Source organism: Brachionichthys hirsutus, unplaced genomic scaffold (assembly GCF_040956055.1).
Source record: "Brachionichthys hirsutus isolate HB-005 unplaced genomic scaffold, CSIRO-AGI_Bhir_v1 contig_200, whole genome shotgun sequence".
In the NCBI taxonomy this organism is placed as follows: domain Eukaryota; kingdom Metazoa; phylum Chordata; class Actinopteri; order Lophiiformes; family Brachionichthyidae; genus Brachionichthys; species Brachionichthys hirsutus.
In genome coordinates this window covers 400,430-425,317 of record NW_027180317.1, presented here as the reverse complement: position 1 = coordinate 425,317, position 24,888 = coordinate 400,430, and the positions used below count along the sequence as shown (strand labels likewise).

General features: G+C 40.5%; 1 protein-coding gene across 1 annotated transcript in view; it reads left to right on the top strand.

Moving 5' to 3' along the window:
• LOC137912584 (NT-3 growth factor receptor-like) overlaps nucleotides 1-24,888 on the top strand; it is a 117,633-nt gene that overhangs the window by 49,639 nt on the left and 43,106 nt on the right. Inside the window, exons 5-10 of the mRNA XM_068756722.1 lie at nucleotides 2,448-2,602; nucleotides 8,616-8,758; nucleotides 10,389-10,530; nucleotides 13,657-13,962; nucleotides 18,290-18,345; nucleotides 19,788-19,890. Coding sequence (XP_068612823.1) covers nucleotides 2,448-2,602; nucleotides 8,616-8,758; nucleotides 10,389-10,530; nucleotides 13,657-13,962; nucleotides 18,290-18,345; nucleotides 19,788-19,890 — 905 coding nt within the window. The remainder of the gene's footprint in view (nucleotides 1-2,447; nucleotides 2,603-8,615; nucleotides 8,759-10,388; nucleotides 10,531-13,656; nucleotides 13,963-18,289; nucleotides 18,346-19,787; nucleotides 19,891-24,888) is intronic.

The window sequence follows — 24,888 nt, the reverse complement described above, 5'->3', positions numbered from 1 at the left end:
ATTGTAGTTTTTCACGTAAATGCACAGTGACTTTATTTTTTAAAATAGCTTTCTAATTTCACTAATTTCTTTGCCAACGATTATTAATATTGTCAACTAAAACGATGGCTGCCACCATACAAGTAGCCTGTGAATTCTACTGCAGAAGATGGCAATTCTCCCCAGCTGGTGGGGGGGGGGGGAATTGCCGTCTTCTGCAAAATTTTCCCTGTCTTTCCTGCAGTTGCCTTTTGACCCTGGACCATTCTGCCTTGTGGAATAGAGGCTAATGTCCCGAGGTGATAGTTCTTATTAACAATTAACATAATTAAGGAATAAAGGGGGAATGTTTGGTCCATCCCACGCCGGCGAGCTTTGTTCCTTTGTGATTTGACTTGTTCTACATTAAATAAAACAGCGAAATTCTCTTCTGCACCGACATTTGCGGAGATGACTGTCTATGAGTGAACTCCTCCATGTAGTCCACATGAAGTTAATAGTTTTTTTCTCTGACATGTTGCTGAAAATGCATTTATTTAAGAATTCTAAATGTTATGTTAGTAATATTTGATATCCAACTATTACCAGTATTAATGAGAAGTGATGGATCGGTGCATAAACAACTGTTTTTTTTTTTTTAAGCAACTAAAGATTTTTTTATAAAGTATAACATGCAGAGAAGAAACAGTTTAACAGCTAACCATATGTGTTTAATAGAAGCTTGGATTCAAATCTGCTGAGACTGATACCCTGAAGTCTACTTTGACCTCCGACATCCTCACATGTCAATGGTTCAGACCTTCATTGCTTTCCTCGTCTCTGTGTGAATAAATTACATTCTGACAACACAGTCACACATATGTGGAGACTGTCATGTACAATATTTAGTGTGAGCAGTCATTTAACAACATTGCTGATTTTTATTATTAAATACTGTCAATCATTGTTGTTATTGACGGTGAGAAGAATCTTGCTAATTAGAAGTCATGTCAATAATGGTGGTTTTTGTGCTTCTAAAGATTGTTATTGCTTCCTCTCACTGCTCATAGGGGGGGAGGGGGGGGGGGGGGGTGCAGAGCTTGGTGGAAGTGGCATGCAGGCAAAAGCTTCAATAAAAATTGGAGCTTTTCTGCGACTTTATAATTGTAACCTTCCAGAAACGTTCAACTCTGCTGGTGAATTTGAATTGATTTCAAAGACTGAACTCTTTAAAGCAAAACAGTTGATTACAACTGATTAACAAAAAAACCCCTCTGGTTGTTAGCATATAGCACATAATTGAACCGTTTTCCATAAGGGGATTTATGTGGCTGCCATCCTCTGTGAGTTCCCTCCAACGACAGGAGTGACGCCACTTCTGCTATTTGTGTGTTTTGTTAAAAGAAACTGATTCCACAAAGAGGGAGAAACTATTTTCATTTATCTCCTTGTAGACGAGACGCTCACTGCAGCCACTTATCCGAAGTAGGGGTTGCAGGTGTTGCTGGAGCTTATCCCAGCTGGCTATGGGGCGAGAGGCGTGGCACACCCCAGATGAGACACCAGTTCATCGCAGGGACACATTCATACAGAGGGACCATTTGTAGTGATAAATTCACCTAACTTGCATGTTTTTGGTGATGAGAGAAAGACGGAGGACCAGGAGAGATCCGACGCAGACACAGGGAGAACATGCAAAGTCTGCACTAAAGAGCCCCAGGTGGAATTGAACCTGGGACCTTCTTGCTGTGAGGCAACAGCGTTAACCAGTGCGACACTATACCATCCAGACATTATTTTGAAACAAATTTTGCACTTTGAATCGAAGTAATAAGTTACTCTTTTCCCAAATTACACACTTTATCTCAAACATCAGAGCACTTACCACAAATTCCAGAGCTTCGTTCTTAATAGCCTGTACAATGCAAACAAGAACTGCCAGAAGCCATAGCAGCACAACTTTCCATGCGTTTGCTAAAATGTAGAAGCCAAATCAATGGAGGTGTTTGAAATTTGATAATCAACATGAATTGTTATTATATTTTTTTCTTGATTGACATTAGTTAAGCCATCCTTAAGAGAAGGTAGAGCACACAAAACAACAGTCTTACAGCAGTAAAAGCACAACACAAACCAGCAACATTCACTCACTGCTGCTACAAATGTGCTTTTCTGCCTGTGAGGATTGTTTGTCTGATAAAGATCAGAATGTACATTCATGATAACGACAAGCTCAGGACACAGACCCTGATTCTAGCAATCTCAAAAATGTAAAGTTGCCAAGAGAACTTTGTCAAAACATGTATTTTATTTCTTCTTCACATACACCCCAGACCAGCTCTCTTTGCATTCGCACCATCACCCACTCTGCAAGGCATCATGTTTAATTATGCAGCACTGCCAGTAACCTGGCTTGGCCAATGTTTTGACATGTTTTTCATGGACAGTGCAGATTTGCTGACCATGTTGTTTGTTAATTGTATCTCCAGGCATCTTGACGGCGTGGTGTTTGACTGTGGCTGTGATATCCGCTGGATCCAGCTGTGGCAGCAGAGAGGAGAGGCTGAGCTCCACACACAGCAGCTATACTGCAACAACGGAGCCTCCAAGTTACGGTTGCACAACATGCACATCAACAACTGTGGTAAGAGAAGAAGGGGGGGGGGGGGGGGGTACACTGCATTTTAAAAAGGAGGACATAAAAAAGCAGAAAGACGAGAGGGAGGGAAAGGACCAAAAGGATGCAAATTGGGGAGGGGGGGGGGGGGGGGCGGTGGAGTGAGGAGTGGAGATTTGCTGACAGAAGAAGACAGGAAAAGCAGGAGAAGAAAGAGAAGGGTTAAAGGTGAAATGGAAAGAGGAGAAGGAAGATGGGAGGAGGTGTAACAGAGATCAGAGGGTGAATCTGATGTGAGAGGCTGCGAGGTGATTCTGACAGACGCTGTAGAACTGCAGTATTATCTCCTGGTGTGACTCATCCATTGGAAAACTAATCCGTGTGTGTGTGTGTGTACTATTTTATTTTTGTACTTTGTTACATTAATGAAAAGTAATTGACTGATTGTAGGGGTTATTCCCCGACACACTGTGTAAGAAATAATTAAACGCACACAAAATGAATCAGGCAGACAAACTTCGATACTTTACCGGTAAGGAGGGACCCTGCTCGCCCAGCGGCTGCGAACAGAAGAACCTCTCCCCCGAGACCTCTCGGCCTTTTTATTCACACGGTGAAAGTAGGTTGTCCCAGGTATTTACATAGATCCCTACCCCCTAGAGACAAAGGAATCTCTACCTAGAGAAACGCTCATGGTCACCTCCATCTTAAAAAACTCTACAATGAAACAATGAAAATACAACTCTACTCTAACATTTCCCTCCTGGAATTTTCATTTCACATGGCCTAATACTTATACTGTAACATCCTTATCTCTATGGTTACTACAAAACATTCGGTGATAACTAAACATGCTTCAAAACACTATCAGAAAACAATCACAGAACAAAATCAATACAATCAAAATCAATACCTGAGTTATTACATTCATGATCTGAGTTCTTACATTCAAGATCTGAGTTCTTACATTCAAGATCTGACCTGAATCAGGGAGGAAGGCGAAAAACCCGTAGTTTGCAGATTCCATCTTCATATAGCATACATCTTTCAAACGGGAAAATTCCTTCCACAATCCAGCTGCACCTGCGATTATCTTAACGACCCCCAATTCAGGCATTTTAACAATCCTCCTAATACAATGTCAAACATCTCATTCCTCGTCAACAAGGAAAACAAACATGAAAAAACATAAAATCAAATCAGTACAAAAACAAACAACATTCATTTCCACAATCTAAATGTTACTGTCAAACCCTTTATTCACAAATCCTACGTTAGAGCATTACCGATATTTCTCCTAGTTTGAATTACTTTAATATTTTACCAGCATTATCTTCTCTACACTGAAATTTGAAAACAGTGACATGATTATTTTATCTTTATTGCTCCAAAGTTTTAACACATCTGGAACATTCTGAACTCTAAATTAAATTATTACAATGTCTATCTTATGTTATGGATGGATAATCATAACAATCTTTTACTGTCTTATTAACTCAACTTGTCACTAGAATTTAGCTACTTTTACTTACTCTAATGCTATCAAAAGTCATATGCCTAGACACTTTTACGTTGTTGTAGACTTATTACTTCTATTTTAGTATAATTGTTAACCTATCTTTCTATTAGCAATTGTTTAGTTAAATTTAGTTTATGAATTTAAATCTACATCCTGCTCATTAGTGTTATTTGATCTATTTTAGGATTCTAATTGCATCGTACGCTTCTCCACTTAATCATAAATTACTGACAGTTGCTATTAATACAGTATAACGATACCAGGTGTTAGTTAACCACTCCTATGAAACGCTCCTAATCTGCATAGATTACTTTATGACGTTCTTCTAGTCAGAAATCTCTAGACAAACATTCAAACAGATTACACTTTGGAATATGCAAACTGTTCTCGGTGTTAAGTCAGTCTCGTTGTTCTCGTTCCTTGTCCATCAGCAAATCTTTTTGAAGAATGATTCAGCTTCACTGTCAGTGTTTTTGTCCTGCGTTACACTGTGAGGGTCTCTTCCTCACGGATCTTAAAATGAGTGTGATTCAATCTCTCACCACCTCTCTCTGATCAGACTTCCTGTCTGCATCTCTGGATCAGTTTGGCAAGAGACGTTTCCTCCTACAGTGCAACGGATGGATTCAGGAAGAACTCCGGATGTTCACGTCTCGTTGGTGTCGTCAGCATGACCCTGAGTGGTCCTCCGTTCCTCGGTCCGGACCGTCTGCTGCTTCCCGATGGTTTCCATGAAGACGCCGACACCAAACACGCTCTGTAGATTCGCCCTCCTGTCGGGACAAAGAAAAACTTCGGCAGATCATTTGCTCTCTGGACATCGTTCAGAAAGAGTGTGCTTCATCTATTCCCTCAACGCTTCCTCTTCACCAAATCGATGTACTGCATGCAGGCTTTTGGTTTCTTCCGTGCATTGGCCAAACCTCATTTTAGCCTTCTCTACACTAGCCTAGCGCTCTGATATGCAGTGACATCTGATCTGCATGTTGTTTCACATCTTACCACCTGATTCACAAAATCATCACCGTTATAACTAGTTATTATGGCTACTGGAACAGGATTTAGTGATTCTACACATATATACAGCAAACAATTTTTTTTTTAGTATTATTTTTATTCTTCCAGAGTAATTATTGATTTAATTACTGCTGTGCAATCCCTCCTGTTTGAACTATGAACGTAGTCCATGGTTCAAACTTGCTTCCATTAGTAAATCTAGTCTACTCTATCAGCATTAGTCTAACTTGTTTAATACAATGTCTCAAAATAATTCCTACTCTTACATCACATTCACAACATATTATATACATCACTCAATTTGGGATGAAATAAGTTCAAAAGAGTTTCCATGTGCCTCTCACCCTATGCTTGTCTGAGATGCTCCTATTGAGGTTGCCATGTGTTGGCTGGAAGGTTCATCGCCTCCAGTCCGTCAGGCTTCTCCTCTGCTGTTACTTGTCTGAGATGTTCCTTCGACCGTACAGCGCTCCCGTTGGCTGTCGTTTCTGCATCACAGCTTAGCAGTCTCTCCTGGTGTTCCTGGAGCTGTTATCGGCGTTTGCAACTCAGAACAAAACACATTTCTTTATTGACACACGATAAAATCTTTGAACCTCTTCCTTCCTTCATTTCACGTTTCACTATTGAGAACCCATGTGTTGGCAGAGTTTATCTGCTCCCAGTCCAGTCCGGGATCCCTCCTGCTATGGTAGAAAAAGCATTAAATTTACATGTTATATTCACAAATGTCAAGTTCCCAATTCACATCTGAATTGATTCAAGTCTGTCTCTAGTCGTCTCATCTTCCTTCAGTCTGAAGTCAGTCTCTAACCTCCTTATCTGTCTTGTACCGTAGTCAAAAGTCCCTTTAGATGTGTGCGTGTGTTTGTGCAATTACCTGTCCGCCGTTGAATCATCACCAATTATTTTAGATTTTATTTAGATCCTGAGATTACTTTAGTTTTTAATCTATCAACAAACTCTGAACTCCTGCTACGTGTCTCCATGGATTCAGCCTTTGTTTCAGAAGACCTTTTGTGGCTATGCATTCCACAAACCATGGACATGGGTCTGCAACCAGCCGGTCTCTCCCAAACAAAAGGTGTCTCCAGAAAAATTTGCATATCAATGACTGTGCCGTAGAGTTAGCTACTCTCTCACAGCACAGACATGGATGGTTCTGTCATGCTAATTTGGAATTCACAAAGACTTTTTCTGCTTAAAGTCTCCATTTTGTAGTTGTCCTGGCCTCCATCTTGGAGGTGCCATGTGGTCTCTTTCTCCATGCTGCTCCTTTGTCCCTTCTGAAACGCTCAGAACAATCTTTACACATCATATTTCTTACGTTACATTTCCAACACTTACCACATTCAGGTTTCTTTTCCTCAACTTAGCTGTTCCTCCACACATTCTCAATACTTTCCGTATACTCACCAGTTCCTGCTTCTCCCTCCTGGCGTTCTTCTCCACTCCTCCATCTAAGCGACCTTCTCAATCCTTCTTAAATCTCCTCCATCATTAAACATCCTCTTGTACCTTAATTACTAAAACATCACTTTTTCCTTCTTCTTTGCTAGAAATAATCTATTTACAAACAAACAGTCTACCTTCCTAGATGTCTATTTTCAACAGGGAAGGATATCCCCCCTCGCACGAATGTCCAGTCGAGGCCTGCAGAACTGGTCGCCATTTTGGAGTTGTTGTCTGCATGAGGTTTCTGTGCAGCGTCCATCTTCAATTCACCATGCGGCGTGTCTTTGTCTGCTTCTGAAACATTCTTGTTCTTTCTCCCATACTTACTGGTTGCCTTCTTGTTCCTTATTCTTTGGCGTTCTTCTTCCACCTCTCCATCCAAATCGTGCCAAAATACTTCACCTTTTCCTTTTGTTGCATTCTCCATTCCTGCATCAATTCTTACCAACCAACAATCCACTCCTGCTTTGCCACTCTGCTCATTTAATTTTAACATGTTGTGTGTTCTTTCTATCTCCTCTTTAATCCACAACTGGTGTAAACCTTCAACTTCCTCCTTCACTGGTTCATTTTCTGTTCTGACTCTCATATGGATATGCATCCCCCTCAATGGTTCTACTTTCAAATGACCAGTGAATCCATAATTTGCTTCCCAAGGGTTTACATTCTCAGAAGAATCTGGGTAGCGATATTTCATATATTTTTTGTCCCCTGTTGGGATCTGTTGCTCACTAACAGGCTCTTTTTTCTTTTTCCCGTTACAAATCCCCATTATGCTAAATACAGAGTGTGGTTTATCAAAATACAAAGTTCTCACGGACCAATATTCAGATTCTGAACAGCAAGCTAGCCAGATGAGGCCTCAAATTCAACCTTTCACCGGAGCTTTTGCTCAGAACTAATATTGTTTTCGATGCAATTGATAGCCACCTAGATTCCTCATAAGCCAAAACAATATCAAGCCAAAATGATCTTCAGCCGTTAACGGACCGTCAGCCAGATGACCAATAATGCTCAGACTTCATTCACGCAATACGCATTCAAAACACAGACACACTCCCCACGTGGCTAACCGCTTGCTCGCTCTCTCTCTCTCTCTCTCTCCCTCCTCCTCTGGCCAGACTAGTTCTCACTTATTTTTTTTAAGGTAAACATTGTAATAATGATTCCTTCTTGCGCGTAACTTTTCATGCACACGACCGGCGTGCACGTAACTCATACGCGTGAACCCGCACGCGCGTAACTATTCATGCACACGGCCGGCGTGCGCGTAACTCATACACGTGAACCCGCACGCGCGTAACTATTCATGCACACGGCCGGCGTGTGCGTAACCCATACACGTGAACCCGCACGCGCGTAACTATTTGCGCGACCAGCGCGGGTTAAAGCAGCTGCAGTACTTTAACACAAGTTTGTCTTACCTTCTTTAAAACGTGTGTAGGATCGCTGTTCGGGCTCGTCAAACCGTCCGTCGGCGAACCGAAAGAGGAAGGCTGGCCAGTGAAGAAGTTGCTCCACTGGACTTTAGATCCGCTCCGTCGGAGCGCGTGCACGTTCAGCTTCCTCACCGCGGCTCGGAGACGTCGGTTATATTGAGCGCCGGCACTTCGAAGGACCAACTTATGTAGGGGTTATTCCCCGACACACTGTGTAAGAAATAATTAAACGCACACAAAATGAATCAGGCAGACAAACTTCGATACTTTACCGGTAAGGAGGGACCCTGCTCGCCCAGCGGCTGCGAACAGAAGAACCTCTCCCCCGAGACCTCTCGGCCTTTTTATTCACACGGTGAAAGTAGGTTGTCCCAGGTATTTACATAGATCCCTACCCCCTAGAGACAAAGGAATCTCTACCTAGAGAAACGCTCATGGTCACCTCCATCTTAAAAAACTCTACAATGAAACAATGAAAATACAACTCTACTCTAACACTGATTCGGTGTGAAAATATGTAAACGCAGGTTGTCACAGGTGCCTGTTCGTATTAACACAACTGTGCATTGTGTGCGTGTATGTGTGTATATTTGAATGTGTGTGTTTTCAGACTTGCCAGAGATCAGTGTGAGCCACAGCAGTGTGTTGGTGATGGAGGGAGACAATGTGACAGTGAGCTGCAATGGATCCGGATTACCACTACCTGAAGTGGACTGGACTGTCAGCGGCCTCCACTCCATAAACACACACTTGGTTAGAAAAAAGCACGCTGAAGTTACCAAAGTCTCCGAATTATTCATGAAATATGTGTCTTTCTTTGTATACATTTGGTGATATTAAATACAATAAATATTTATTAGTTGTGTATGACGGCGTGCCGTCTTCGTTGATATAAAGGCAACATGATTAGAGGATTAAAGATCAATTTCTCGGTTGTGATCATGTCTGTTCTCAAATGAGTATGCCTGATGGAAAAGCTCACGTCATGCATGTGGAGACTAGATTTTATGCGTGCTCATTCATTGTTCTAGTCATTACTGCGCTGTGTTGTGCATTTGCCCATGTTTCTCACTTTTTCCAGGCCAGTTCGATTTCGTTTATGGAGATAATTTAGTAAAAAAAAATTGTTTCAAGCCAAACTGCATAAACACCATTTACTTATAAATGCAAGTACATTACATACATTTTAAAGTATGTGACCTGAGACAACACTTGGGATTTAAACATTTTATTGTGTGGTTTGTCAGTTTTGAAGTAACAAACGTTCTAAAATGATCACGTAAACCAATCATGATATCAACTTTAAATTAATAACTCGGAATCACCATTAAGACTGTAAATTGGAATGGATAGATGCATATTTGGGATTTAGAATGTGCTGCTCATCTTTCCCATATGGAATACAAGTCCTTGGCCTGGGATTAGTAGCTCTGTGCAGGATAGGTTACAATGGTGATTTACCTCTGCTCAAATTAAGCTACTTTTGTGAGACTGAGAGGCCTGGGCTGAACCCACTGTGAGCCAGCTAACCAACTAATCTGGCCCCCTGAGACAAACCCAAGGGATGGCAGAGCAGCAGGAACGGTGGAGATAAACAGCAAGAGGCAGAGAATGTTCATTCATTCGTTCATTTTCCGAACAGCTTTGTCCGGTCATACTGGAGCGTATCCCAGCAGTCAACAAGCGAGAGGCGAGGTACACCCTGGACAATATGCCAGTTCATTGCAGGGCCACACAGAGACAGACAATCATGCACACACTCACTCACACTTATGGATAATTTCGTGTAAGGAAGCCAGAGAACCTACACAAACACGGGCAAAACATGCAAATTCCTCACAGAAAGGCCGCAAGTCGGATTCGAACCTTCGACCTTCTTGCTCTGAGGCTTACAATTGCACCACCGTGCCACCCGTTGGAAGAGAACAGCCGTTTCTAAAATTACTATGTGGATATGTTTGCCATCTACTGCATGTCCTTAATGCGCACAGCGATTTTAAAGATTAAATGGACATGAGCCCCAGGCTTGATTTTATCAGAGGAGACCGATATTGTAACTCATCAGGATGAAGAAAAAGTTTAGTAACCACAACTGGCTAAAAGAAGACAACTGGGAAGCGTAAAATGATGTGAACGACTTGGACCAATAACTTTACATTTTAGCTGCAGTTCTTCCCCAAACAGTAGAAAACATTAATTCTTGTGGGCAGTCTGTTGTACTCCTCTCTTTTTTTTATTTATTTAATTAGTCAATAATGCACCTCAAATTTAATTAACTAATTGAATATTTATGCAAAAATAATATGACTATATACATAATAAAATTTCACATGAATTAATAACCCTCTTCCCACTATCTGTGTGCTTCACTCTCTTTCCCTAGTCAAATGTTTACTGGCCCAATATACACTCCATCAACCTGACTCTTGTCAACATCAGCCGAGATGACAACAACTTCCAGCTTACCTGCATTGCAGAAAATGTGGTGGGGATGACCAACTCATCTATCCAGCTCAACGTACAATGTGAGTTGAATCCTTTTTTTTCCTTTTATTATTTTTTTAGGCCTTTATTGATCCCAGCTTGCTACGAACGAGAGGCGGGGTAACACCCTTGATGAGACACCAGCTCATCACAGGGTCACACTAAAGACAAACAACCATGTCATACTCACACCTACGGGCAATTTGGTGTGACCAAGTCACCTTAGGTGCATGTTTTTGGAGGTGGGAGGAAGCCAGACAGACACGGGCCGAAGGGAATCAAACCTGGAACCTTCTTGCTCTGAGCCAACAGTAACCACCCTCAAATGAAACATGCAGCTATATTTATTATACTGCAGTGAGCACTCTGAACTAAAATACAATAGCAGTATTTACAGCATCCTGTGATCATTTCTCACTGAATTATCTTCTCTCACAACACACAGATCACAAACTCTGAGAAACGATTTGATCACATCCATTTCAAGCTTGTCTCAGTTGGGAATGAACAAAATCAAATACATTCAAATCAAACTGTGGTCTTGTTCATCACAATGCTGTCCTCTTACAGCTGACAGCCTTGTCCTTGGAGTGAGTGTTTCTATCCATCTATCCATCATCTAATTTACCCCTCACAAATGATATATTCCTGTAATACCCAGAACATGAAAAACAGCACCCAGTACCTCAGCTCTTAAATAAGTTTACCCTGTGGATTGGCCCTGCCTAGAAATAGGACAGACTATATATTCAAAGCCAATATTTATCAAAGGTGACATTTTCTCTTTGTGCAATACAACAGCAAGCTTTCTACAATCTATTGTGGCTGTTTGCAATACATCACACTACAGGACAGGGGAGATTTGTCACCAATTCAAACACTACCTACTGGAACAGAGTTTCTCAGGACCTTAGTAGAATGACGGATTGACTCTGTAACATCTCGTCTTTAGAGCTGCCACCACATGGACTGTGCATTTCTATGCATTTTTCTTTCTGTTGACACTCTCTGTTGGTGCTGCAAATTAACTTATTAATTTTTCACCACATGCTCTGAAGGTAATTACATTTCCTCCCCTCTGCAGCCTATTGTCTCTGGAAATGTCATGAAATTGCTTCAACTGCTGCTCTGATTAGGGAGTAATCTGACTGACAGTGAAATTACCAGCCATCAAGTGACATTCTCTGCATCCAAAAATTAGCTTCCTATTATAGCTGAAGTGTGATTTCCCACAATGCAAGTTCTGCAGTGCTATCGCCCTACTGCTATCAGCATTGTCAGTTACATACATATATTTTTTTAATGGTCCTGTAGCTACAATGTAGCTCTACATGTGGAGCAATACATAGACTCATATCACAAGCAATTAATGAGGGAATTAGGTCATTGTATCCCTCCAGACACCATTTTATATCTCTTTCCTGCTTGCGACAGGTTAAAATCCTAATCACAATATGGTCCAACCCAAATGGGATTGCGTGTCAATATCCACCCCGTATGACTATTGCCAGCTACAATGTGCAATCTGTAGTCTTGCAGGAACATGACATTTGAAAAGTAACAGGAGATAACTTTGCACAACTATCCTTGTGTTCAGTGTCTCGGCGTTCAAAGGTATGCATTTATCATGCTTGGCATCGACATGAGTGCCACAAGGACAATATGCTGTATCGAACTACATGATGATTTTTATTGTATTGACCAAACTGGGTTAACAGCCACATTGAAAGAAAATGTAATATCTCCTAACTGTACACCAACAAGAGAACCAAGTTTCTCTCTCTCTCTCTCTCTCACTCTCTGTCATTGGGCTTCACAACTACCACCCTCACTTCATGCTTCTTCCTCCCTCCCGCTTTCTTTCTATTCTCTTTTATGTACTGTAAATCACAGCTTTGCACACTCCCCCGTACCAACACATGCACATGCCTCAGCCTTTAGAGCAGTTGAATGACTCTATTGTCACTATTGTCTAGCAGGAACAAAATCACCATAGTCATTTATGAAATGACAGCTTTCAAACACGAATAAGTCTTAACAATGGTTTGAAATGAATCAACCATGGTTCATCACTGCATGTTATAAAGAGAATGGCAGTAGAAAACCAGTAGAACGCACACCTCCATCAAGACCTAACACTTTTCTTTAATTAATCCAATTGTGATCCACAATTAAATCAAAATCTAAGGTCACTGAATTTGTGAAAATCCGTTATTTAAATCTGGTGAATTCAAATTGTTAGTTGCTTCTGTGCCAAATTGCAGATCCATGTTTCATAGATACTATACTGACCCCAAAAATATGGCTCAAATGTGAAAAATTAGCATGAAAAAAGGGACAATTCTGAATTCAGCACTACATTTTCAGGATCCAAACTCACACTGAATTCAATAGAAATATGTTCTACAGGTTTTTTTCCACAAATCGTCTGACCAACCAAAACCTCATATATACATCTACTGTATTTCCAAGTATGTTTTTTTATATTACAATGAGTGACTCATTGCAAACACAAATCTATGGATGCATTTTTAATGAAATTCCTGTGTTGGTATAAAGGTGATGAAACTGCCTCTTCTTGGTGGATCCAGAGGTGTGTTGTTGCATGTCCGTGAAAAATAAGATATGTGCCAGTTTATGCAGAGGAGATTCCAGCAATTGGAGTACCTCTGTTTTCTTTTTTGAGCTTGTACAATGTGCAACAATTTAACACAGCCAAGGTAAAAGTAGAGTACAATCCTCATATGATGACATATAGTGTTTTGTGATAAAAAGCAGAGATCTGTTTTCCTCATGTCCCCTGTGTTGTAATATGTAGCACACTGTAGGAAACGGGCTGCCGCCATAAGACAAAAACCTGCCAAAATGTTGTGTTCCTCAGAATAAATCAGAATAGCTTTGTGTCTGCCGTTGAATTTTTTTAGGCGATTCAAACGTTTATCTCAGATTTTCACCTGCCAAATCTTTGTGGAACTTTCTCAACATTTAAAGGTCTTGATAATACTGTATATCCAAACACAACTCAGACAAACTGACAGAGGTTTCAAGAGAGAACAACTCAACTTGAGTGACCTAAAAAACATTTATTATGCTCTCTCTTGAGCATTTGTGTGCCTGAAAGGTTTTCTGTTTGGTAAACGACATGTTTATTTCGTAATTCCTTACAGTTCCTCCTGTTATCCTGAGACTGGTTGAGCCTGAGCAACGCCATGACACTTGTATTGAGTTCACGGTTCGCGGATACCCTCACCCAAAGCTACGATGGTTCCACAAGCAGAAAGAAATTCTCCAGAATGAGTACATTAGAACTGAGATGGACTTCTATCAGGATTACTTGGAGGGCTGTCTCACCTTCCAGAACCCAACGCACATCAACAATGGCAACTACACACTGGAGGCCAGCAATCCTCTGGGGACAGTCGTAAAGACAGTGTATGGTCACTTCCTCATGGCTCCGGACATTGATGATGATGGTGAGTGGGTCGTTTCTGTCTAATCGCTCTTCTCTCTGTACTTGTGATTGATGAGCAATAGAGCAGCTTGCATCACAATCATGGGTAAAATGGAATTCTGGAAATGTTATTAACTCATTTTTACTGGCTGAATATAAAACTTATTTTTCCGTATACAAATAAAGAATGAAATCACAGGAGACTAGTAGAAATACTCCCTGAATTCTTCAAGTGGTAGCATGGCCCACGTTTTTGCAATGAGCATCATGAGTGCTTGAATAAGTGATAACTTCTATAGTAAAATACCTGTTGTATTAAACACAGGTTCTGATCTGCTGCAGCCGGATGTACTACTGGGAGCTCTTAAATGTATGTAAATCCCCCTTCACAGTGTAGAGTCCGTCAATCTGATACTTGCTGGCTGGATTGCAGCCAGGGTTCATCCACAGTTCAGCCAGGTAGATTGTTTGCGGGAAGCTCATCCTAAATTCACAGGGATGGGAAATGTACCCACAAAGAATGGCAAATTTCTCCCCATGGTCAATATTCCAAGGTCAATTTATTGAAATAGCGTGACTTTCTCCGTCTTCTCTTTTGCAGACATGGTGGAAATTGGTGAGTGTTTCTATTTATGCTTAACCCTGCTATTTTTTTTTTAGTTTTGTTTTTACTTGTTTGGTATCGTTATGTTCACACACATATTTATTGATAGGGTACTATCATTATTAGCATTAAGGTGTTAACCATGGAGAAATTTGCTCGATCTTTTGTAGTTCATTAGGAGCTGTCAGAATTGCTGCTCGGTTATCTGGCCAGTGAAAAATTGGAAAGTTGCCAAAAATGGCAAATGATGGTAAGATTTTGCTCAGGGACATCTCTGGTGGGTGAGAGTTGGGGAGGCATTTTTTTTTAGGATGTTGCAATCATAATCACAGGAAAAATATTTATCAGCTTTTGCGGGGGGGTCGTCGACTTACGACCTCTTCGACCTCTTCAAATTTACGCCCGCACTCAACTGATCTTTTTGTCTATATACGAGGTGTTTTTAAGATGTACCGGGAAGCAGAGCGAGCGAATCAAGTGTACAGCAGTGGTCTCAACCACGATGTCTACCAAGAGGAAATTGCCTCTTTATACTCCTCATTTACAGTATTGTGATGCAGCATAATATATTTACGGTAATTTAACATGGCGCAACTTACGACCAAGTCGGCATGCGACAAAGCCCTCTGAACCAATTGTGGTACTAAGCCGACGACCCCCTGTATTTACATTTGAACAAAAGGTTGTATGTCCAAAATTATTCATAGACTTTTCAATAATCAATAGAAAATCCTCGGTCGACTATTACAGAAATCAAACGCTTCCAATAATTCCTGACCATCTTTTTGCATGTCTCTGGTGTTTTTGTCCATTCATCTTTGGCGATGAGCTCCAACTCTTTTAGGTTGAAGGGTCTTCTTACCATCAACCTGATCTTCAGCTCCCTTCTCAGATCCTCGATTCAAGTCAGGACTGGCTGGGATATTGCAGTACACTAATGTTTTTGTCTGCTCACCATTTCTCCATCATTTCTGCAATGTGTTTTGGGTCGTTGTCGTGCTGAAACCTACTCTGGTGCCTGAGGCCAAGTTTCTCTGCTGACTGCCTGATGTTGTGTTGATAATCTTGATATATTGCTCTTTTTTCATGATATTGTTGAAGCAACCGCAAAGCTTTAGGTTCCCACCACCATGTTTGTTCTCAGATCATTGTGACCAAGTCTTCTTTTTTTGTCCAGATGAGACCCACGTTCTCAGGCAGACAAGATTTAGCTTGTTTGATCCGTACCAGAGTTCGGATTACCTTTCACAACTGCCCAAGCGAAGCGGACTATCCGAGAAATCGAACTCTGGTCCGTTTAAAGCGGACCAAACAGCTCTGGTGTGAAAGCGGCCATAAACAGTGACAGTTTGCAAAGGCTGTGCTGAAAAATGTCTTCTCCTCCGCAGTGATATTTCAGATGATGAGCAATATCCTCTTTTACTGTCACCCATTTCCATAGTATATGAGGTGCCCTGCACAAAGTGTGCTTCTGTTAGTTTGTAAGCTGCCACTTGAGCAGATGGGCTTTCATGGCTTGGTCGAGTGTTTGCTAAGTGCTGCTCTCCTTAGTTACTGTTGCAACACCTGTTGATAATGGCAGCAGATTATGCTTGAAACAATGTATGTGATGTTGCAGAGAAAGGTGCAAGGCAGCAGCTTTCTCTTTATAGCACAGAACTCTTCATTTCTCGTCTGAAATGTGAGGAAAAACTTCCCCGCATCTACAACTGGTATGCTCCGTGGGCTTGGAAGTAATGCTGGATTATACGGAGGGCAGAAAGATACCTAAAGCCATGTTTCCACTACTTGACTCAACTAAACTTTGGTATGAGATATTTTTCCAGAGGTTGATTTCCGTTAGAGCATAGAACCACCTCAGTGGAGATGAGGAACATTTGCACCTCCTAAATATAATATAATTAAATTGCTTTTTGGGTGTTTAAAGTGGTGGGGATGGGATTGGGCTGTGAGGGGATAGTTGGGGGGATAGTGCAGTTTACCAACGATATGAGACAGGGATGATTCTCTCAGCTCAGTGTGTCATGCCACATTTCATTACCGAGTCAGCTTTTTGTTTATGCTGCTTTCTGTCAGGTCATGTCAGGTTTCAGTTCCTCTATTCAATGAAAATAGTTTATTTGTAATATACATGTTAATATTAACTCTGAGTGCACAACCCTACTATTATTTAACCAGAATCCAGCTACCAATGCTTTCAGCTGGTGATTTATGCACGTTTGTGAAGCAGAGTGGATCACATACATCATGTACCCAAAGCACTGGAACAATGCTTTGGTTTGCTCACCCGCTCCTCTGTAAGTCTCTCTTCTGTGATGTGTTTTGATCCCAGGCCGCTATGACAGACTCACAGGTGATGACAAAGTAGGATGATCTCTGACCTTCACCGGAGTCTTCTATCTCCATCATCTTCCATATGAGGTCATTTGTTCTAATCAGCCATGGATTAAAAAGCTGCAGCACGGCCTGGGATAGAGACGGATTGTTGACGAGGTTGTGGCGAGCCAGAGTTTTGGGTTGCCACACATACACTCACACAGTTTCTGGAAGTGAGGCGGAAGAGATGCTTGGGCGATGAGGGTGTGACATATTACAGCAGCTGTGTGTGGAGGGGGGGGGGGGACTTCAGGTTTAAATGGAAGACTGACTGATCATTTAATTGTTAAATGGTAAATGGACTGCACTTATACGGCGCTTTTCCACCGTTTCGCGGTGCTCAAAGCGCTTTACATGAGGCCTCACATTCACCCATTCACACACACATTCACACTCCAGTGGGCGACTGCTGCCACGCAACATGCTGCCAACCCCACTGGGATTCAGTGGGGTTCAGTGTCTAGCCCAAGGACACTTCGACATCCCAGTCAGAGCTGGGATTTGAACCACCGACTCTCTGATCACTGGGCGACCCTCTCTACCAGCTGAGCCACAGCCGGAGAGAGAAGGGCAGAGGTAGGAGAGGAGAGGGGATGAGGGCTGGGATGGAGAGATGGAGACATGGTAGTTCTGACACAGTCACACACAGTACTGTGTGTCTGAGCCAGTGGCAGCATGTCTACCATGTGGCCATTAATTTGACCACAATTACTCTCTGATGTCCTGCCTGGAGGCCTCTGACTGGCGTTTCCCTGACACCAGCTCATTTCGTTTCATGGCGTCTCCGTCCTTCTTTCCTTATATTCCCCAGATTTGTGATGTTTGCCAAAATTCATGTTTTTGCTGGCATGTACATTTCATTTTATTGGATTACAGGAAATGTTAACACATTAGTATCACTGCTACAGAATTTACATGACTTCAGCAAGGAGTTTCGAGAATTTGTCCTGCATGTTTAAATATTGAGATGTTCAATTTCAGTTGTTATGGTGAAGTTCACGTTTACCTCATTTAACATTGACACTTTAGGCTGGATGAGCTGTTTCTCCTTTGTGCTTGTTTAATTGTGTATAATGCTAAAGCAGCTTGTTTGTTATTTCAGTCTGTGTCTCTCTTTTGAATGCACGAGAGAAAGCATGCATCTTTGCGATTATTAAAATTCCACAAAGTCTTCTCTGTTGAGTCTGTTGAAAATGTCAGAAATGTAACACTTTATAATCAACCTTGTCCTTGTGACAGGTGACAGCATTTGTGTGTTCAAAGCATTGAAGATTTCTAAGTGAAAGTGTTTTATCGACTTTTTAAAATAAAATGCATTGTTCATCAACATCATAACTATTCATGCCTGTTTTGGGTTTTTATCTTGCAGTTCCTACAACACCGTCGGACAGTGAGGCAGGCCGACCAGATGAGGACACATTTGGGGTACGTTTTCTCCTTAATGATGTCAATGAAACGCCAACTCAAACATGTTGCCGTTAGACTCTACTCAGAGTTTCTGTGAGTTTCAACAGAAATTGCTTTATATTTGTCAAAGGACCCTCGCAGGGGTTTTTATTATGTGTAGACATGTAATATATATATATCAAACCCAAGTTGCTGTCAATTTTCAAAGTTGTAAATTGAGTTTTGAAGTCCTATTGATATTGAACATAGTAACCCTATCATGCTGTGTGCACAGCTGTTTTGAAATACATACCGGTAATATAGAAATTGGGGAATGATGGTGGTATATTTACTGTAGACAGGGATGACAGTGCTGCCATATTTATTTTTTAAAGACACCTATTTTGACACAAAACCTTAAGTATGCATGTATTTATTGAGATCATAACCGTGGTTGTGCTTTAAGTTAATGAAGTTTGAAAGTTTGAACTTTTCTTATTACGTACCATCTTTGGTCTCCGGCAGGGCTTCCTGAGTCATTGTTGATGTAATTTGTGTTTTTCTTAACATTCCATTACAGGAAACATACAGGTGACACAAATGTTGCCAAATATTGCTTAGTTCTCTCAAGCATCCCCACTTAGCCCTTTGAGTTAGCGAGTATGTACAGTACCAGGACCATGAAACCAGCTCAACAAAAAGGAATGCAGTTATTTTGCATGTCAAAATATGCAGTTAAAAAACCCCAAAATGCTTCTAATTCATCATTGACGGAAGTTGTGCTGTGTGCCATTCATTCACACATCAACAGCTTTTTTGGGGGCATGGATTTTCTAAATCTTTGCTCATGTGATTTACTGTTCCAACCCTCCAGAGATTATATCAACAGTAGAACAGCAAACAATGCTGCACTGTCCTCTTTTGTTTGGCCTTATTCTGTGATGGTGATTGAAAGGAAACACCAGCAGCTGCTGCCCAGGAATGCATAGTATAGATTTTTGCACAACAGTGTGTAGCGGATCCTTTTGAAAAGGTTGGTGTAAACAGGGCCTAAACTAAGATTGGAAAATGTAAATTTTTTGGGAGGAATGGCTTGGCCAATCCTCCCAAAAACAGCCCGTTGTTCAAATATCAGAATTTGATGTCTTAGTCAGGGTCATTGAACTTTCAGAAGGTAACAAATTCAGTCAAATGAGTGGCTGTTATGGCAACAAACCAGGCTTGTGACTCTAAAATACCTTTAAACATTTTTCCCAAAATGCACTGTAGGTTGAAATCAATAAAAAAGAAAAACTGACATATTTTAATGACATGCTTTCAAACAGACAAAACTGTTAACATTTATTTGCTGTTATCTTTGTGAAAACGGGAGTCACAATCTAAATGTATAAACTCTTATTTTCACAGTTATAAATCTGGAAAGGACATCAAAGTGAACACGGCTTTCTGATCACAGCCTGACTCTGTCACTTTCCTCTCAGGTTTCCATTGCTGTGGGCTTGGCGGGCTTTGCTTGCGTCCTCCTTCTCGTCCTTTTTGTTCTCATCAACAAATACGGCCGCCGCTCTAAATTCGGTATGAAAGGTAAGTCTACACAAATAGTCATACAAACAGAAAGTTAGGAGAGTTACCTTGATTTTCCATAAAAAATAAATAAATAAAACAAATATATATCCAAAATATTTATCCAGTGAACATTATTTTCTAAACATTTGTTCAATAGAAAATATACATATGCAGCTGCAATAGAACCATGAACCATGTGTTCATGCTTACAGCCTCACTACTTTACTGGGTATCACCAATAAGACACATTTTGTCATGGACAGGTAATGGCTTGCTGTCTGCTGCATGATACATGTCTTACAAGGTCTTACATACATTTTGAGCATATACTGTGTCTGCTATGTTGAGCAATCTCAGAAGGGATTCTAAATTAATTAGTGGGCTTGGCGCTGTCGATCACTCTGAGGAATTCAATAGGATTAATTTGGCTTTTGTGCATGCTGAGCTTTCATGTTGTGTCAGCTCCAGGTTTTGCTTGTTTCTCTGCCATGTGTGAGAAGCAAAATCAGTCGTAGTTCTGATCTGTGGAACAGAAAGCAGAACAAGTGGAAAGGAATGGGTGAAGGACAGACTAAGCTGCAATTCTTATTTGTTTTGCTAGCTGGTGAGTGGTATCCACTTGTGTTCCGCATATGCATCACAGAAAAAACAAACAAACAGTTTTTGAGGTGTGCATAACTCTGTTATTAGTCTCCATTGTATAACCCACATTTCTTCTGTGGTCTGACTGTCGCTGTGAGGATTAGAATGTGTCTAAGACTTAAAGAGAGGTGATGTGGTGGTGGACTCTTTCTGGACTGCTCTTATCAAAGGGCTGATTTGTCCACTGTGTGTGTGTGTGTGTGTGCACGTGTTATTGCTGCCTTCACTTATTCTGGAGAATCAGCTGGAGGGCCTGAAGAAGTCATTACCTTTGGATGGAGCCGTAATGGATTTTTGCTGCACTAAATCACTGTGGCTCTTTTGGCTGTTGGAGTTTGATCACCGACCATTTCTGGGCATCCAATAAGAACTCTGTTTTTATTTTATTTTTTCCTTTTATGTGGCTTGAGTGTGTCTGTGTGCATATCTCTGTTTTGTGTGTTAAAGATATTTTCAGCTACATCCTTTCCCTGCCTTGCCTTTAAGACTATGAGTGATACACACCAGCTGACTTTATGTGGATATAATTGCACATTTATGAAAGAGACTTTGTTTTTCTGTGTTTGTGTGTGTGTGTGCACATGAAAGTGTGATGATAATGTCGATAACCTGTTGCTCTGATCGATATCTTGTCAGTGTAGCTTCCAGATAAACTGTCTTGCAGTCTATGCAGTGGTCTCATCTTTCACTTTGTGATTCACTCCAGTGGATTCTGAAGTGGTTTTCATATAATCTTTAGTAGTGGGGAATCAATAGTGTTTCTTTTTCTAAAGAAGATACTCAGCATGTCTGTAATATAAAGTATTATTCTCCCCTGTCTTTGTGCTCAGCTCAATAATTTCACTATTATATCATTGCACCTGAGAGCGATAGTGGTAAGTTTGAAAATCAAAATCCTTTCGAAATTTGGAATAATATTGTACCATTTCTATTTTGTAATTCGAGAGATAATATATTTCAGAATAGCAGTTTTCTTCAGGAGCTATCACCAAAATGTGATTGCTTTGGTTGCTTCCTCCCAGTTTCACTGTAATTAATGAAGCAATTAAAGTGTTTTTGGCAAAAAATATGATTTTGAGTAGCTCTGCAAACAGTTTCAGTTGTGTGCATTGTTTGTTTGTGTGTGTGTGTGTGTGTGTGTGCATAGGTTCGTGAGTGTTGTGTGTGTCCAGGGTTATCTGAGTGGGACTTTGGATATATTTATATTTGTGTGTATTTCATCTAAAGTGACTCTTTGTTGTACGCTTCATGTTAGGGAAGTAATGATTTATTCCTCAGCGCTCCCACAGCGACGGCATCAACACGGATAAAACTTCCTAACGAGGAAGAATGCTCATGACCTTACTCAAGCATTCTGTGTATTTCTGGAGCTCATCCATGATCAATGTGTGCAACAGCCGAATGTTTTTATATTTGGAGTAGATGATAAAGGAGCTATTTTTGGCTAAATGGGTTAAATGATTTATAGATTGTAGAAGAAAAGTTTTTCCTTAATTTTTGTTGACCATCGTTTTATCTGTGCAAAATTATGTAGCGTTACAGTATTTACTACCACCGACCCTTGAAAGGCTGGTTAGCTAAAGTAAACTCTGCAGTGGAAAAACTTGCCATATCTAAGAATGTTTTTGCAAGACCCACTTTTAGATGCTTAGTTTGTGATTTTAACTTTTTATTCCCCCTGATCGATAAACCAGTAAAACTACAGTATGTGAATGAAAACACTTCCCCAAGCAAATAACTGATTCCTAAATGCTGAGAAGTCAGGATCAGATGAAGGAAAGGTTAGCGGGTCCAGCTGCTCTCTGTCCAGTATCTGCCTGTCTAGCGCTATGGGTCAGAATTCACAGGCCGGTTCCTCTTCCAGCGATCAGTAAAGCATGTACTGAGACACTAACCAATCTAGTCTCATTACAATTTTTGACTTGGTACAGTCAATTTTCTCACTTTTAAACATGCATTTAGACACAGATTACAGAGATACCCACAAACACACTTGGGTACACTGGCACACACACACACCTACAAATACTCACACACATACCATACCCTGCGGTGACGTGCAAGCCTCTCTGATCCAGACGTGTGTGTCAGAGCAGCTTACCCTCCTCTTCGCTACATTACCTGAACCAGGCCCAGGGGTGATCAGCCCACACACACACTCTCTCTCTCACACACACACACACACACACACACACACACACACTCTCTCTCACACACACAGTAGCAGTAGCATTTACTGCATCACTGCTTCTCTTGGCCTCCGGTGATCAGTGAGCTATGATGCAAAGCAGTGAGACAGAAACATAGCCAGACAGACACTCTTGTGTCTTTTCAAATGTCAAACATATAAGATATAAAATCTTATTAATACACATTCCTAAACTGTTGTTATGGAGACTGAACTCAAAACTTATTTTAGGTACTGAGAACGAAAACTGTAGTGGTTAGTTAGTTTACATAGATGTTATTTAGATACTATTTTCTATTTACTAAACTAAAAAGTCAAATCAAAAATACTTAATACTTTAGTAATCCCAAGTGTAAATGTGGTATTCAGCAGTCATTCTATTTAAATTCTTCTCTACATGTCGGACACATATTATACTTTATTAACTGTATGCTTATTTCATACATTAGATATGTAATATTTAATATTTACTTTAATATTGTGCTCCAGTTCAGCCAGCTGCAATACTAAACACACAATGAATCTGACAACATCAATCTTACAGAAATCATTGCATTGGGAACCAGAGGGTCAACGGTTCAAGGTTACTTGGTGAAGACGTAATTTTGTTGTGTGTGTGTGTGTGTCCAATGATGCTAACAATGATAACAATAAAGCTTTCTTTATTCTTAAATTGTAACGGAGGGCAGAACACTGTTGACACTTCAGCTGTGGGCAGACTTTCAAATGTAGAAAACAAAATGTTTGGCTTTGCTCATTCTGTCCAGATTCTTCAAGGACATTCAGACCACTTTTGAACTATGGCATAAAAGTTTGCTCCTGTAACAGGAGACAGTTTTTAGGACGTAAAGTTCATCTTCAGTCATACGTGACCCTCTCATCATTCCATCATGTCATTATTTTGTGTTATTTTACGCTGATGCCATGAACCATGCAGTGCTGTTTTTAAACCCTAAAAGGTTTTGGATGTGCTCTGCAACCTCTCAAATTCAGCCTGAACTTGCATGTCCTTACTTGGTTCTATTTAGAGCTTGTATTGAAAATGAAAATACAATAAAAGTCTATTTACTTATTTATCTTACTTAAAAATTGCATCAGCGCCTTTCCTGAGTTTTTTTTTGACTGCACTTGGATGGATGTCGAATGTGGATTCTTTGGACTTGTTCCTGTGGACATGACTTTCCTGGTGAAAATGGCAGTTCTATTATTTATTTTATTTTATTTTTATTCAGGACATTGGCCTTTCACCATGAGAATGAGCCTGGTAATGGCTAAGTGCTCCCTGTCCTCCCCTGTGTCTTCCTACACAGGTGTTCACATCTGTGCCTCACATTTTAGAGAAACTCCCAGTAGACAACCACGCTTGCAAAATGGCCTTGTTGAGTGCACTTCAAATAGGTGTCCAGTAGACGTTTCCCATTTAAGTATTTCCTATCAATAGTTCAGATGTCCACTCCCCTTTGAGTTTAATAATAGTTCAATAAAGCATCTTTACATTTTCAGGCTCTGGCAGAGCACAAATGTAGGAGTATAGCAAGAGGCTCAGTTTTCTATCACAGGCTGTTTCGCCTGCCGCAGCAATTTAGCACCATCGCCACGGGGAGTTGTTCAGAAAATATAAGGCTTGTGCCTTTTTTACAAGCCAGAAAGTGAAAGTCATAATAATTTAGTTTCATAATACACACAAATGCAGTTTATGGTGCAATCCATTTAAGAGACAGGAATATCTCAATATTATCTCACTTGGTAGATCTTGAAAACTACCCATATATATATATATATTGCATTGTCTTGATCTTGTAAACACTAAATAATTAACACTTGTGAATCTTACATTTCAGTGCTTTTGTTACGATACCAGTCCGGATGATTTTATAGGTGCTTTTTTATTTTTTATAATTCTCAGTTTGACTTTTATTTAGCTGTCAGCACATTTTTTTATGTTTATCCTGCAGAAAAAAAGTCTTTTGTCAGCCTTTTTCTGTTGCCTATATTTCTTTTGAGGACCTCACTGTTGCATGAATTCAGATTTGCCCTTGGCTTGCAAAGGAGACATTTGCGTAATTAATGTTGTCCCTAAAGTACCATGACTGAAATTGAAACACTTTTCATACCACTGAGATGCTGCTTCACCATGTAAATCAAATGAGTGGTATCTACACAGATTGCCTTCATGGAGTATTAGT